General features: G+C 36.6%; 1 protein-coding gene across 2 annotated transcripts in view; it reads left to right on the top strand.

Moving 5' to 3' along the window:
• The window catches only part of LOC106108300, a 53,435-nt gene extending 38,056 nt beyond the window's left edge, over positions 1-15,379 (top strand). For both annotated transcript variants that reach the window (XM_013289434.1, XM_013289435.1), the window contains exons 4-13: positions 3,909-3,947; positions 5,059-5,270; positions 5,643-5,859; positions 6,483-6,675; positions 8,003-8,130; positions 10,422-10,615; positions 11,860-12,062; positions 13,714-13,890; positions 14,350-14,525; positions 15,065-15,379. In XM_013289434.1, the coding sequence (XP_013144888.1) occupies positions 3,909-3,947; positions 5,059-5,270; positions 5,643-5,859; positions 6,483-6,675; positions 8,003-8,130; positions 10,422-10,615; positions 11,860-12,062; positions 13,714-13,890; positions 14,350-14,517 (1,531 nt within the window). In that variant the 3' untranslated portion in view covers positions 14,518-14,525; positions 15,065-15,379. The remainder of the gene's footprint in view (positions 1-3,908; positions 3,948-5,058; positions 5,271-5,642; positions 5,860-6,482; positions 6,676-8,002; positions 8,131-10,421; positions 10,616-11,859; positions 12,063-13,713; positions 13,891-14,349; positions 14,526-15,064) is intronic.
• Positions 15,380-16,222: the final 843 nt, after the last annotated feature.

Here is a 16,222-nt window from a genome sequence, read left to right as displayed (position 1 = left end):
TCGCGCAATCTTCCGCGACCCACCTGCTTGCCTGCCTCAACACCTATCTTGTCTCCGTTTTTTCAAAGAGAATGAGTGAGATGTCAATATATTTTGTACAACGAATTAAAAATTCATAATAACACACAAACGTAAACACGTGAGAAATAAAATAGATAATTTCGTATCGCGTGAGTGATTCACAGAACAGAAACATGCAACGGTGATCATTTAGGTCATTGCCCTTATTTTACGCTACTTTAATTCGATCTAACATACATTTTGTACAATTAGTTACAAGTAAAGCTATAAATAGTATGGTACAAAGACCGTCGAAAGTAAGGATGGATATGAAAGAGATGCGTAAGAGAGTAAATTCAGATATAACGATAGAATCGTAATATTCATTGAGCCAGAGGAGAATTTTACAGAACCCCGCAATATTACATCGACATACATTACTTCTTACAAATAAATGGGAATGTTTATGATGTTTGTTAGAGTTTGTAGCCTAAACTGCTGAACGGATATCAATGAAATTCGGCATCGATGTAGAGGATAGTCTGGAAGAACATATAGGCTACTTTCTTCTTTTATCCCACGCGAACGAAATCGCAGGCGAAAGTTAGTTATCGATATTCAAAATTTCAGTTCCATCCTCTGTCAAATCAGTTTATATCTAGTCAAATAAAGGCGCTTTAGTTCAATTCGTTACAAGTTCAATGACCTTTATTCTCGTTTCTTGAACTACCCTCAATAAATGAACTGAAGTTATAAATGGTTTTGTTTTCCGAGCATGATCTACCGCGTTGTTTACACTTCTATCTGAAAGTACTGGCCGGTTAGATCTTTCGACACTGGCTTAAAAATGCGCACCAAAAAGGTTTGTTTTGATCTAATTTAACTGATATTTAACAATAATAGACGATTTCTGAGTTGTTTAAGTGGTATTAAGATTTGAGAGATTGTTCCTTTTGTAGATTTTTTTACTATAACTGCATCAAGTCATACAGACTAGATGTTCCCGTGCGACTTCATCCGCATGAAATTGTGAAAATTTTATTTCATTGTTTACATTTGTCAAATTATCAATAGCAAATGTCAAACTGACATGACATGACAAACCTTGGCAATCTTACTTTCTAGATCTTGGCAGCAACTTATGGTCTCTTTCCCACATTAGGGTTTTTATCCAAAATTTTTAGCCTCTAAGTTTAACGGCGTGAAAATATATAGCCTGGACCGTGACGTTAGTACAGGCTTTTTATTAAAAAAAGAATTATTCAAAAATATGTTGTAATTGCTGACATCTTAGGCAACAAAGAAATGTGTGTTTACGCTTTATTATATTAGTAAAGATTAAATTAAAAGTCTACTTTCGACAAATCTTAGAATTAAATATAGGATTGTTTGAACGAAATTTTGTGCTTTTAGGTAGAATTTCTTTTAAATAAGGTTCAATTTTAAGTTCGTAGGAGAAATAAAATGTAAAAACTTATTAAATGTTCAGTAGAGAAATGAATTGTTGTATAACATTTATCGAGTTTGTAACAAAGTTTGCGAAGTACTTTGCAGAAAATCTCTAGAAATGTAAACTAAATAAAACTTTACACGAGTTTCGAAACTTGTTATTTCTATTCAAGAATATAGTTTGTGGAAAATTTTGCAATGGATTTAAAATTATTTAACCCAACCAGACCGTTGCAATCGCGAAGTCGACATTTCTTAATTAAAAGAAACCCTTTTTATAACAAAACTATGAATGTATGAAAGCTGTAAATACATGAAAAGATTAAATAAATGTCTTCTAAATGGATATGTAACATAAATATTGAAACACGTGCATTTGTATGTCCGCCATTTGCAATTTACCTATAATCTGTATCGCGCGGCCATCTTGAATTTTCGTAAGACTTCGGAAAGACCTTTGATAACGAATTTGTAGTTCATTTGTTTTTGTTGTTTTGTGTTTTTATATTTTTATTTAATTGTTACATTAACGTAATAAAACAAATAAGTTACCGCTACTATTAAGTAAGTATATTGAAATTCTGTTTTTTTTTCTTACTTCGGTTTCAATACAAATTGCAAGACGAGACGAGTTCTTCTTTAACATATTGAAGTGGCTTTATACAGCTGTGTTATAAAAGAAAATAAATATCTATCTTTAGATTAAAAAAAATGATATATAGCTGGAAAAAGAAGTGTTTTTTAGAAATTGTGTATGACAGCAATACATGCTACGTGTTACTTAACCTCTGTGACCTCTTAGCGGCCATAGAATTGATTTGTCTGCCCTTGTGATGCCCGGGCTCCGACGCTACGTAGTTGAAAATGTATTAAACATAAAAACAGTCTATTTTACATTATTAAATCTTAAAGAATAGTCTCTTTAAGACAACGAACATAGTCAACCTGAAATAAGCGTAGGTGCTCACTTCAAATTTTTAATATCATTGTAAACCATGGATAGAATATCTACATAAAAACCAAAAATCTTATTTCTGTCTTTTACAATATTTATCACATTGGAGATCTCTATAATTACATCTTACTTATTACTTTACTATTATTATAAATGCGAAAGTTTAGATGGATGGATGGATGGGTATTTGTTGTTGAAATTTGGCACAGGTTTTGGGATAGTCTGGAAGAACACATAGGCTACTTTTTATCCCGGGAATAGTTACGGTTCCCTTAGGATTCAATAATTTAGTTTTTTAAAGTTTACTCGATCATTCTGCAACGGTTCAACATATCTTATTGAAATTTGGCACAGATATAAAACAAAGTCTGGAGTACACATGGGATAAACTTCATCCCCGAGAAATGTCCCGTTCCCGAGGGATACGTAGCTTTTTATTTAAATAGTTCGTATGTTTTCTAATACCACGCGGACGAAGTCGCGGGCAACAGCTAATATTATAAATCCAGATGGATGGATGAATGTTTGTTAAGGTTTGTAGCCTAAACAAACAAACGGATCTCGATCAAATTTGGCATTGACGTAGAGGTTAGTTTGGAAGAACATATGCCTATATGTTCTTATTATGTTCGTAGCCTTACGCGTTTTTGGTTTAGTTAGATCCACGCAGACGGAGTCGCGGTCGAAAGCTAGTTTTTTTATAAAACGAAAAAAACATTATAAAAAAACATATTTATACACTTCAATATTATTTTATTTAATATGAAGACACCGCATTTATTATAACAAGTACACACAACATTGCATGTTTAAGAGTAGATAATAAAAAATATTACAATTAACAAAACAATTTCCATCCAATTCATTCTTTGTGGAGAAATAATCCGTAAAGCAACAGATTAAAAGCTTCAAAAAGTTCCGCGAACGCTCGGAAACTTTTACATTAATAATTTCCAAGCCGTGGAGTTTAATATTTGTAAACCTCGAGCTTTAATACAAACTTTTAAAAAAGTATAATCAAATTCAATCTTTGAGAATACAATAAATTATGTTTTTTAAAGCTTTGGTCATATTATAATAATTAAATACAACAGAACCTCGATAACTCAAACCTCGGTAACTTAAAAACCTCTATAACTTTAAAAAAATAATATGTTCCTTTCCCATCAGAGCCCAAAACTACAACATAGACCCTTGATAACTTAAAACCTCTATAACTTAAAATATTTTGTGTTTCTCTTGGACTTTAACTTATCGAGGTTCTACTGTATTATTAAAGATAATTTGAACAAAATAATATACGAATAGCAACTCTATGGGTAGGTTTTTAACCTCTCAGTATGTACGTATTTAAGTTGACTACAAACTAAGATACTACAAAAGCAATACTTAGTACACAAACTGTCATATGTATGAATATGAAAATCCATTGTCTCTGCCTACCCTAGAGGGTACGGCCGTTATGTTATGATTAATATTAATTGAATATTTATTTCATTTTCAGAGTTGAAGACGAGGCGTCTTCCCCAGTTGCAAAAGCAAAGTAAGTAGCGTTTAAACAAACAATTACTGAGAATTAAGTAATTATACAACTTGATCTAATCTAACTTACGGTTCACTCTGTAGATGTCTTCAGATGTTTAAAAGACTTTAGATTTAAAACTCTGCTTAGATACTTAGTTTTTAGTTGTTTGACCTCAAGAGTAGTGTCCATTTGACTTGGCACGTGGGAAACTAGAATACATTTTGAACAAACGTGCCAACTATCGCCTAGTTTTGTCACATACGTAGCATTGTCGGTAATATAGTTTGTGCTAAGTCCATAGAGAGGGTTGTTTAGTCGGTAACGGGACTCGTGTTAGGTTAGGTGAATACTATTGAGCCTGAGCCCGACACACCAAGCATATAGCTCCCACGTCTGACGGTGCTGTAAAGCATTTTTCCCTCTATAAAAAATAATAATATAGTTTGTGCATAAGCATCTTCGAAGTGATATCTATATCTTTTGGATAACCAAAGCACATACACAGTAAGAGCCCTTGTACAATATAGAAACATTATTATTAGTATGAATATTTATGGAGGTGCGCACATTGTATAGATTATATTTGTGTGCGATTTATAGTGACAAATAAAATACCTTTCCCACGCTCACATAACACAATGCTGTGGTAATTAGCGTATGATTCACAACAAAACTTCCTCATATGAACGTATACATCCGCTTCGTTTACTTTTAAAGCGGGCACACCTTTGACTAAACCATACCACGAATGTGTGCGATTGTCGATTGTTTCGCAGCAAATTCAACTGCTAAAAACGTTATTTTTTTACATTAAATAAAATATGTTGTTTTTAGAGTGGGCACACATCTTTTACTAAACTACCTGTTCCGCGATTGTCTATTGTTTCGCTACTAATTCAACTGTTTAGTTGCACAACTAAAAATCGAGTAGTGTGCACACCATACAAGCTCATAGGAATCAAAGCAAAACCAGTTGTGCGATAGTTTAGTTTCAGTTGTGCACACGCTTTTTTAATCCACGATCAGTTTTAGACAGGACAATTTAAAAATACACTAAGATCGCCAAGACTAAAATGTAGGTAAACGGTTATTGGTGACTCAAAATAAAGTCCAATCCTCTTTATTACAGTGACAAAAGCGGCCTAATCACGCCGCCCCAGAATGGGGGAGAAGACTCACCTCCTCCGGAGAAAGAGAGGGCCGATCGGGAGGACTCGGAGAAGAGCCACGCGGGCGCCGTGCCGCACTGCGCGGGGCCCAACGATGACCTCTATGCTATACCAGTCAAACTTAGACCCAAGAAGGAACCGCAGCTGCCACCGGGATGGGAGAAACACGAGGGTAGGTCCATTGTAATCAACTTTAAAATCAACGCAAATGCTGGCAAGAGACTATTGCTATATATATGTACAGTTGGAGAATATGCTTGTATTACAACTTCTTTATCGTTTTCTGTACATTGAGACGACCCGGCACATTAACCAATAGGAAGCTAGCTTTTAAATGTGTCTGTACGAAAAGAGGGTGGTCAGTATACGGTTAGATTATTTTTATTATTATTCCTTTGTTTTCACAACTAACTGCTACCTCTCACTACAAGACAGAAGACAATTTTCTGTTTGTAACACCGCGAGTGTCGGCGACTGTACATAATGCTTTTAATACCACTGACTCTTTGTGCCAATGTCTAATAGTTCTATTTATAATGGACAGATGCTGACGGTCCATACTACTGGCACATCAAGAGCGGTACCATCCAGCGTGAGTTACCCCGCCCCGAGGGTAAGGAGCGGCTGTCGATGGTCCGCGACTGCCCCAGCTTCGACCCTAAGTATGAGATGGCCAGCTCCGTGGTGAGAAGCACCACCAGTGGCGCCCTCGATCACGTTGATTTGGAGGAACGCAAGAGGAAGGAGGAGATCTCTTACAAGTATGTTCATAATGTTTGCTTCGCTATTATCTATATATACTATTTAACAGTGGTAGAGCCCGCTTTAACATCTTTGCACAGGCCGTTTCGCCCGGTGTAATACCACGATCACACAGAGAGCAGGCGTGAAGTGGAAGCAATTCCGCGTTTCGTCTGATGAGTGGTGCCGGAGGTTTAATTTTAATCCCTTTCCCTTTCCACACTTTTCTTAAGAGGAAAGGATGGGAAGGAAAAGTGGATTTGACGGTGGAGGAGACGCATGAGAAGGAAAGATGTTCGCTTTATGTGCGTCTCCTCCGTCGATTAAGGTTAGGCAACGCATCTGCAATTGCGGATGTTTATGGTCAGAGATCGCTTTCTATTTCGCTGGATTCTGGCCGTTTGCTCGTTGTCACCTTATATTATAACTAAAAATATAGGATATATAATAGGAAATATTTGTTCTTTTGGATTTTTGTATGTATTTGATTCACGCAAAAACGACTGGGTCGATTTTAAAAATTCATTCACCATTAGGAAGGTAATTTATCTGTGAGTAACATAGACTAGATTTTGTATTATATTTTAATTTCATGCAAGCAAAGTCGCGGGCAACAGCTGTAACACAAAGTGTATGTTAACAGACGTCGCAGCTACCCCGCGCGCGGCGAGGTGGAAGGGCGCGCGGTGCGGTTCTTCGTGCGGTCGCTGGGCTGGGTGGAGATCGGCGAGGAGGAGCTGACGCCGGAGAGGTCCAGCCGCGCGGTCAACAAGTGCATCGTCGACCTCAGCCTCGGCCGCAACGACCTGCTCGACCACGCCGCTAGGTGGGGCGATGTAAGTACAAATTCATGAAGACACTAGCTTTCTAGACTACGTCCACGTGGAATTAAAAAATAGATTGGACATACTATCTTTTAGGCTACAAACTCTAACATCAAACTAAATTATTAGTAACTTCAAACTAAATTATCAGGAGCTTTCGCCCGCGACTCCGTCCTCGTTTAATTAAAAAAAAAAACAAAAGTGAGTACCCTATGTGTTCTTCCAGACTATCCTCTACATCAATGCCAAATTTCATCGAGATCCGTTTAGCAGTTTGGGCTGCAAACTCTAACAAACATCCATCCATCCATCCATCTAAACTTTCGCATTTATAATATTAGGAAGATATGTCGTTATTTCTTATTTTCTATATAATATATTTTACAAGATTTGATATAAAAATAAAATAAAATATATTATATAAAAAATAGAGCACCACCGGCTGCGGAATCCGATGACTCAAGCAACCAGTGGTCAGGGCTGCAGAGACAGGAACCTCCTCACTAGTCGTGCGGTTTCTAAAATAACCGCCTTTTGAATCGGGCCCTTAATCCAACTGTCTAGCGAGAGCTTCTTGAGGTGTTGGTCGAAGCTCTTCGCTATCAGCCCATGTGACGAAACGACTATCGGAATAATAGTCGATTTCATACGCCACATGGCGGTAATCTCGTAAACCAAATCCAAATCTTACTTCTTACTAATATTATAAATGCGTAAGTTTAGATGGATGGATGTTTGTTAGCGTTTGTAGCCTAAACGACTGAACGGATCTCCATGAAATTTGGCACAGGTTTAGAGCATAGTCTGGAAGAATACATAGGCTACTTTTTATCCCGGGAATAGTTACGGTTCCCGTGCGATTCATTAATTTAGTTTTTTAATGTTTACTCGATCATTCTGCAACGGTTCAACATATCTTATTGAAATTTGGCACAGATATAAAACAAAGTCTGGAGTACACATGGGATAAGCTTCATCCCCGAGAAATGTCCGGTTCCCGAGGGATACGTAGCTTTTTGTAATTTACATAGTTTGTATGTTTTCTAATACCACGCGTACGAAGTCGCGGGCAACAGCTCGTATTTTAAAAATTTTTCATTTTCGGCTTCCACGAGATTCTCGTCATATGGGATAGAGATATCGTTAGTAAGATATATTATTATGAAGCTAGCGTGTACCATTGGAATTTTGTGTGGTAGAGCCCGCTTTAACATCTTCGCACTATAAAACTAGCCTGGTAATACCACGACCATACAGAAGACAGGCGTGAAGTGAAAGTAATTCCGCGTTTCTTAAGCAAACTCAGATTTACAACACGTATTGTTTGATATTTTTCCAGGGAAAAGATTTATTCATGGATTTGGATGATGGCGCACTGAAGTTAATCGACCCTGAGAGTCTAAACACTCTTCATACACAGCCCATACACACCATACGCGTGTGGGGGGTCGGCAGAGATAACGGACGGTAAGATTGGTTTCTAAAGACTCTTACTTATACGATAAACTTTCTTTAAATACTTAAGTCTTATTGTTAACAAAATACTAAATCAATCATTAAGTTACAATTAGTCGACTCTGAGAGCGATAATGTGAGAGTTAAATTTTTTTTTTGTTTATTTGATCAGAATTTTCATTTGGTGTATTTGAGAATAGTGATTCTCAGTTATTATTGTTTTTTTTTAATACAGTTAGATTTCCCATAAATGTAATATTTTAAGTACATATTATGCTTTGAAAATAGGTAAAAATATTGATAAAACTGATAGGTTAATTATTAAATAATTGGAACTATTATTTTTATTATAGTAATAAAAAAACTTTAATTGGTACATAAATTCTGACTGAAACATTTTTTTTTTCTATCGCTTTCTCGGAATAGTGAAAGGTATGAATTCAGTAGAGCTTGTAGCTAGCTAAGTTTTATCGTAGTTGTGGAAAAATAATGAAAAAATTTACGTGAATTTACGTAAATTCGAAATATTTTTGCTTCTGCTTTATCGATTTTATTACAAACACACAAGACGATAAAAGATCCTCTAAATTATAATTTAATTTATTTCACAAATTAATTTTATTTCTAAATGTTAAACTTCCAATTGAATTTATATCGATGTCAACATTTCATCAAAGCCACTGCAAGCTTATAAAACTATACTAAACTTAATTGTTAAATAACAATTATAAAAATTAAATATTCACTAAGACTGAGACTGGACCGGTCACATAATAAGAGATACAAAAGGAAAAGGTAGAGCCGTGACTGAATGGTGCCCGAGAGACGGTAAAAGGAGAGGTCGGCAGCTTCTAAGATGGGAGGATGACATAACAATGACAGCCGGCCCAAATTGGAGGAGAGTTGCCCACGACAGAACCCAATGGAAATGTTTAGATGAGCCCTATGCCAAGAGGCACACTGAAATTAAAGACATATTGTGGACTTAATCCATACTCAACTATAGTTAACTGAATAATTTTAGAATAAAGGGGCTATATTATTATTATTAAGACTCGAGTAATTAACACAGCACTATTTATAAAATTAATGCACTAAATGCAAGTGATTTTAACACTAGTCGTTTTTGTTGTGTGTCAGTACTGCCGCACCCTATTAAAGTCAGGGTAGGTGACAGCCGAGGGTGCATAAAAGGGCGCCACAGACGCTTTTCGTATGAGTTTGTACAGTAAACCCAGATACAACGCGCTATATTACAATTTAAATTCTATACCTCCATATAACGCGAAATTTCCCAACAATTTTAAAAACAATCTCTCTCTCATAACGCTATAAGTGCTTTGTATAGATGAAAATCATGTTATAAGGAGGGATTCTATCAACCGCGTTATAAGGAGTTTACTCCATTACGGTTAAGAGGCGCTGTAGAAATAATTATTTTTTTATGCCCTGATTATGTTATATGACTTCAGTTGTGTTGTGTACGATTCTGTGGTGATGTTACAAGGAATTGACATATGAGGTACTGATCGACGATACGAGGTGTAACTTGTTACGCGGCGAGCATTCAAACCAGTCAGCTGATGCCGATGTTATGTTACATTACTTTTATAAACTTAATTATAATATAATTAATTATAATAACATAATTAAATTCTTTTCACTTCGTTTGGATTTTTTTTAGCTATTTGTCTTTTTGTCTTTTTTTACGTAATTTTATTTCCTCTATTATTATACATATATGTTTTAATGAGTTAGATTTATTTTTTACTAATATTTGTTATTACAAGTGTTGTTTGTAATTTTTAGTTGTTATTATTTTTTTATTATTAATATTGTTTTCTTTTTATTTTACTATTTAGTGTCGCGATGTAATATAGTTATTAAAAGTATTTTTTTTTATTTAACTGGTAATGTAGTCACTTTTGACTTTTTTTTTATAACATAAGGTGGCAAACGAGCAATCGGCCACCTGAAACCGCCAAAATGGCGAAGCGACCGCTGCCCATAGACATCCGCAATTGCAGATGCGTTGCCTACCCTTATACGACGGAGGAGGAGACGCACATAAAGAGGATATTTCCCCTTCCTATGCATCCCCCCCACCGTCAAATCCACTTCCTCTTCCCAACTTCTCCTTATAAGAAAAGGGTGATAAAGAGAAAGGGATTTAAATTAGGCCTTGACTAAACTATCGCAAATGATTAGTCCCACTTTGACTACGTGCGCCCGCTCGAAGGTGGCATTGTGTAGCCTTATGTGGTCTTATATCGTATGAGATATTCAGTCAGTATGTATTTCAGGGACTTTGCATACGTGGCTCGTGACCGCGCGACTCGTCGTCACATGTGCCACGTGTTCCGTTGCGAGGCGCCCGCTCGTGCCATCGCCAACGCACTCCGTGACATCTGCAAGCGCATCATGATTGAACGCTCGCTGCAGCCGCCGCCGCGGCCTACAGACTTGCCAGCAGCTCGGCGACCTAGGCCACTATCCGGTATACTTCGTAAGACTAATTAGTAATAGTTTTGACTACAAAAGTCGCTATAAATTATGATTATTCAAAGTATAACAGCATGCGCAAATCTTACTAATATTATAAATGCGAAAGTTTAGATGGATGGATGTTTGTTAGCGTTTGTAGCCTACACGACTGACCGGATCTCCATGAAATTTGGCACAGTTTTAAAGCATAGTCTGGAAGTACACATAGGCTACTTTTTATCCCGGGAATAGTTACGGTTCCCGTGGGATTCATTAATTTACTCGATCATTCTGCAACGGTACAACATATCTTATTGAAATTTGGCACAAATATATAACAAAGTCTGGAGTACACATGGGATAAGCTTCATCACCGAGGTATCCGGTTCCCGAGGGATACGTAGCTTTTTGTCATTTATATAGTTCGTATGTTGTCTAATAACACGCGGGACAAGTCGCGGGCAACAGCTCGTTTGAAATAAAACGATCGCATTACTTTTAGTTTCGCTTTGATTTCTATGAGCTTATATGGAGGTGCATTACTCGATTTTTGTTCTACAACTAAACAAATGAATTGGCTGCGAAATAGACAATCGCACAACGGTTGTGCGATAGTTTAGTCAAAGGTGTAGGCCCGCTCTTATGCATTTAATTTACTTTTACTTAGATATTATGTAGTCTTGTTAGATTTATATTTTAATAATGAAAAAAACAAAAACCAATATAAAATGTGAGGTAATGTAATAAATACAAAAAACATACAGACGTATTGAGTACTTCCTCATTTTTGGAAGTCAGATAAAGTTAGCTTTAGCAAGCAAGCAAGTTAGCTGTTCCCGTGCGGCTGCATCCGCATGAAATTATGAAAATTTTATTTTATTGTTTACATTTGTCAAATTATCAATTGTAAATGTCACAATAACATGACATGACAAAACTTTGCAATCTTACTTCCTTGATGTTGGCAGCAACTTATGGTCTCTTTCCCACATTAGAGTTTTTATCCAAAATTTTTATCCCCTAAGTTTAATGGCGTGAAAAAAGACAACCTAAAGTATGACGTAAGTGTAGGGCTTTTTATTAAAAAAAAAACATTTAATAATATGCTCTAATTGCTAACATCTTAAGCAACAAAGAAGTGTGTGTTTACGCTTTATTTATTATAATAGTATAGATAGCCGTGTCTAGTTCTGTAAAGACTTTTGTCTCTGTTTATTGTACGTCTAGATATGAGAAAGAATGTATGCTATATTCCAGGTGCGTCGTTCCCCACTCCAATGGAGGAGCCTCGCAAGACAGTGCGAGCGCGGTACCTCGGCAGCGCGGAGGTGCCGCGTGCCACTGGCATGGACGTCCTCAACGACGCACTCCAGCGGCTGGCGGCGGCGCGCGCGCCCAGCGCCTGGAGACCAGTCGCCGTTGCTGTCGCACCTTCCATGATCACCATCACTGAGGAAGGGGTTAGTATACTGACAACGAATATACTGCAAATTACCTTTCAAAGAAGTTATCGGTAAAAATATATCACTGTCAAGTCTATAAATTTGTTACTAGCTAAGTTTAATGGCGTTAAAATATACAGCCTAAAGCGTGACGTAAGTGTAGGGCTTTTTATTAAAAACAGAATTATTCAAAAATATGCTGTAATTGCTGACATCTTAGGCAACAAAGAAGTGTGTGTTTACGCTTTATTATAATAGTATAGATGTATTTGATCTATCTTACTATTATTATAAATGCGAAAGTTTAGATGGATGGATGTTTGTTAGAGTTTGTAGTCTAAACGCAGAGGATCTGGAAGAACACATAGATTACTCACTTTTATTTTTTTTAAGTTCACGCGGACGGAGTCGCGGGCGAAAGCTAGTACTATAAACACATTTTGTTATGTAAGATGTCAGCGATTACATTTTAAATGATTACACTTATACATGGTTACATTTTCACGCTATTTAATTTCGGGAGTGAATTAGAAGACATAGTCATGCGGGAAAGGAATAAAACCTACAAGTGAATATCAGCAAGATTGCCTTGGTAACGGTAAATGTTAGCCAATGGCCTTTGTTGTCATTTAAGCGTAAAAATTTCGGCATTTACGGTTAAAAGTACAAATGTAAACAACAAAATAAAGTTTTAAAATGACAACTAGTCTAAGGGCTTATCCCAACACTGGCTGATAGAGGCTCAGCTTAAAAATGACGTCACTGCCAGATAAAGTAACAAAATCCGATATTTTAATCACATATGTTATACGTTGGATTGTTATATATATGTATATTTCAAAGAGATTCTAAACTGTTCTAAACTCACACTAACTAGCGTTATTGAAGACTGTAACACCCGTATTCACAAACAATACTTGGCTGTGCGTACTACTAACACTGTGCAAAGAACAAAATTTCCCAATGCGTTCGTTTTGGCAAGCCTTCTGATTCATAAACGACACTTAAGTAACAGTTCGTTGAGAGAACGTACTGCGTTAGATACCGCTCCGTGATTGGTCCGTTTGTGTTGCTAAATTCACTACATAGCTTGTCTGAAAAACTGTTGATATTAATAACAATATAATAACCTCAAAGCAAGTTTGTTTTGCAAAAGAAATCAACCAATATAAATACGTTTAGACATTATTTTGCTTGGATACGTGTTAATTATTTTGTACGTTGTACGGTTATTGCCGTTGCCATGTGGTAAGTGAAATTTTAGATACATTTTTTTACGATCATCGTTGTTTTCTATTGATTGCGAATACAATTTGTAGGTTAATGAGTATTTTTTTTTATTATTACTACAGTTATATGGCATTTAATCTGATACCGTATTTTAAACTAGTTCGAAGAAAATACCATTTACTTCATTGGAGAGGGAATTAATAATAGCATTAACACTATGCGTTGTCTAAAGTAGTTGCGGAGCTACTTTATCTGTGCGTTCATTTTAGGGAACGCACAGTGCGCTGTGGCACTTAAGTGTTGTTTGTGAATTGATTTTACCAGCCCCGTGCGCTCGGGCACACTATGAGACCTCACAGTGTCGTTTGTGAATACGGGCGAAAGTAGACTCACTTGTAAATATTTAGTACCGATTTATTTGCAATTGAATGTTGTACAGGAGACGAGCCCGATAGTGGAGTGCCGCGTGCGCTACCTGTCGTTCCTGGGCATCGGGCGCGACGTGCGGCGCTGCGCCTTCATCGTGCACACGCAGCACCAGCAGTTCGTCGCACACGCCTTCCACGCCGAGCCCTCCTCCGGCGCACTCTGCAAGACCATAGAGGCCGCATGCAAGGTACATTTCACACAGAAAACAGAAGATATATAATCTATTTTTCTTTTAGGAAGTGTTATTTTATATCATAACATGGTAAACGAGCAAGCGCCCATCTAGAAGCGCCAAGGCGAAACTACCGCTGCCTAATAGACATTCGTAATAGCGGATGTGCTGTCTACCCCTAATCGAGGGAAGAAACGCACATAAAGAGCATATTTCCCCTTCCTATGAGTCTCCTCTAATGTCAGATCTACGTTCCTTTCCCATCCTTTCCTTATAAGAAAATGGAGTAAGGGAAAGGGACTTTAATAAGCCTGACACCACACTCATCAGAGACGCGGACTTGCTTCCACTTGACGCTTGTTTTCTGTGTAGTCGTAGTATGTTCGTTACATGAAAGAGAAGGAAGACATAATCTAGGTGATGTGAAAGAGATGGGTATCTGTGTTTGTTTTAGATTATAATTTTGTTTTGTAGCTTCGCTATCAGAAGTGTCTGGACGCGCACGGGGGCGGGGGAGGAGGCGGGGGCGGGGCGGTGCTGGGGGGCGGGGGCGGGGGCGCGGGCGGCGCGGAGGGGCGCGCCTCGCTGGGCGCCGCTCTCAAGTCCTTCGTGGGCTCGTTGACTGGACGCCGCGCTTCTTGAACTAACGTGTACGTATAACTACAACACACACAATACTATTATAATAAAGCGTAAACACACACTTCTTTGTTGCCTAACATGTCAGCAATTACAGCATCAATTTGAATATTTATTTTTAATAAAAAGCCCTACACTAACGTCACGCTTTAGGCTATATATTTTCACGACATTAAACTTGGGGTAAATATTTTGGATAAAAACCCTAATGTGGGAAAGAGACAAGTTGCTGCCAACATCAAGGAAGCAAGATTGCCAAGTTTTGTCATGTCATGTCATTTTGACATTTGCAATTGACAATTTGACACATGTAAACAATAAAATAATTTTATGCTGATGTAATTGCACGGGAACAGCGAGTGCGGTAATAATAACGAAGTAACGGACCAAGTCGAGGCTCCTGAGGGAGTCCTCGAGCTATCTAAGCTAAGCGCAAAAGCAAACAGTGGCCATTCAGTCACAAAATAATACAAAACACTTCATCATACCCTTAGTGTAGAATTAAATGACTTTGAGTATTGCAGTTTGAAACAAAATTATTTAATTTCAGGATGTTTCCGGGCCATAATTCCCGTTGATAGAAGACCGCTGCGACTTGCAGCATCTGTTGCTCTCTTACACTCAGAGTACTTTAATGGCCATTAAAGTAGTCCCTAGTATCTTAGTGTATTGTCCCTCTGGGATTTATCAACACATTTAAGCACTAAGGGACTCTTTAATTAGCCATTAAAGTATTATGAGTACACCTTTGTAACTCCACTCTTGTCCTGCCTAAATATTATGCGCATTTAGAATACTACTAAAGATTTTTTTTATTATTTTTTTTTTACAATTTAAATTGTTTTCTTTGTTGAGCAGAATTTTTATTATATTTATAATTTCTCTATATATTTATAAAACACTAAATTTGTTGTCAGTAGTAATAAATGTAAAAAATTTAATGCACAAATCCATATAATTTAAACATTTATTTTGAAAATGTATTTTCATTTATGTTATTTCTGACTACCCTCTTAAACACTAAATATAAGCGTATAAATAACACATTAATAAAAAGAAATAGATTTTTCATATAAATGTTAGTATTCACATTTTATTTATATCAATACAGTGTTTTATCTTTGTTGTTAGCTCTCAGAGTCGTGTCATTAGTGGCCGGTTAACTAACTCTCAGTAAATCGACACTAAGGGGATGTTTATCCATAAAATGACTCTGATAGCAGTTTTTTATACATTCCATTTGATAACTAACATAAGTTATTTACGCTATAGCTTAAAGCTATTTTAAAAATATAATTTGAATATTTTACTCAATAACAGAATCTATAAATTCAATGTATATTAAAAATTTGGAATCCGTTCCTTATTTAATATATTAGCAGTTATATGTAACTGCTTTTTTATTATAATAGTATAAAATCCAAGTAAAATATAGTTATTTTGTGTTACTTATAGTTACCTTGTAATCACTAGTCGATAGGATTAGTTATAGGATTTTAAAATGGCGGCAAAATTTTGACATTTGTAAGTTGACGCGATTCTAATTGGAAATTTTAACACGTTTGTATATGTATTTAAGATTTTGTTTTTTAGTTATATTAATTTTATTTGGAATACACACCAAGCATCAATAGCCTAATGGTTTGGGGTACGGACTACCGATCTTACGGTCTAGGGTTCGAATCCCGCTATTCGACTATTGTGAACC

Source organism: Papilio polytes, unplaced genomic scaffold (assembly GCF_000836215.1).
Source record: "Papilio polytes unplaced genomic scaffold, Ppol_1.0 DF821733.1, whole genome shotgun sequence".
Taxonomy (NCBI): domain Eukaryota; kingdom Metazoa; phylum Arthropoda; class Insecta; order Lepidoptera; family Papilionidae; genus Papilio; species Papilio polytes.
This window is presented reverse-complemented; position numbering and strand designations above follow the sequence as displayed.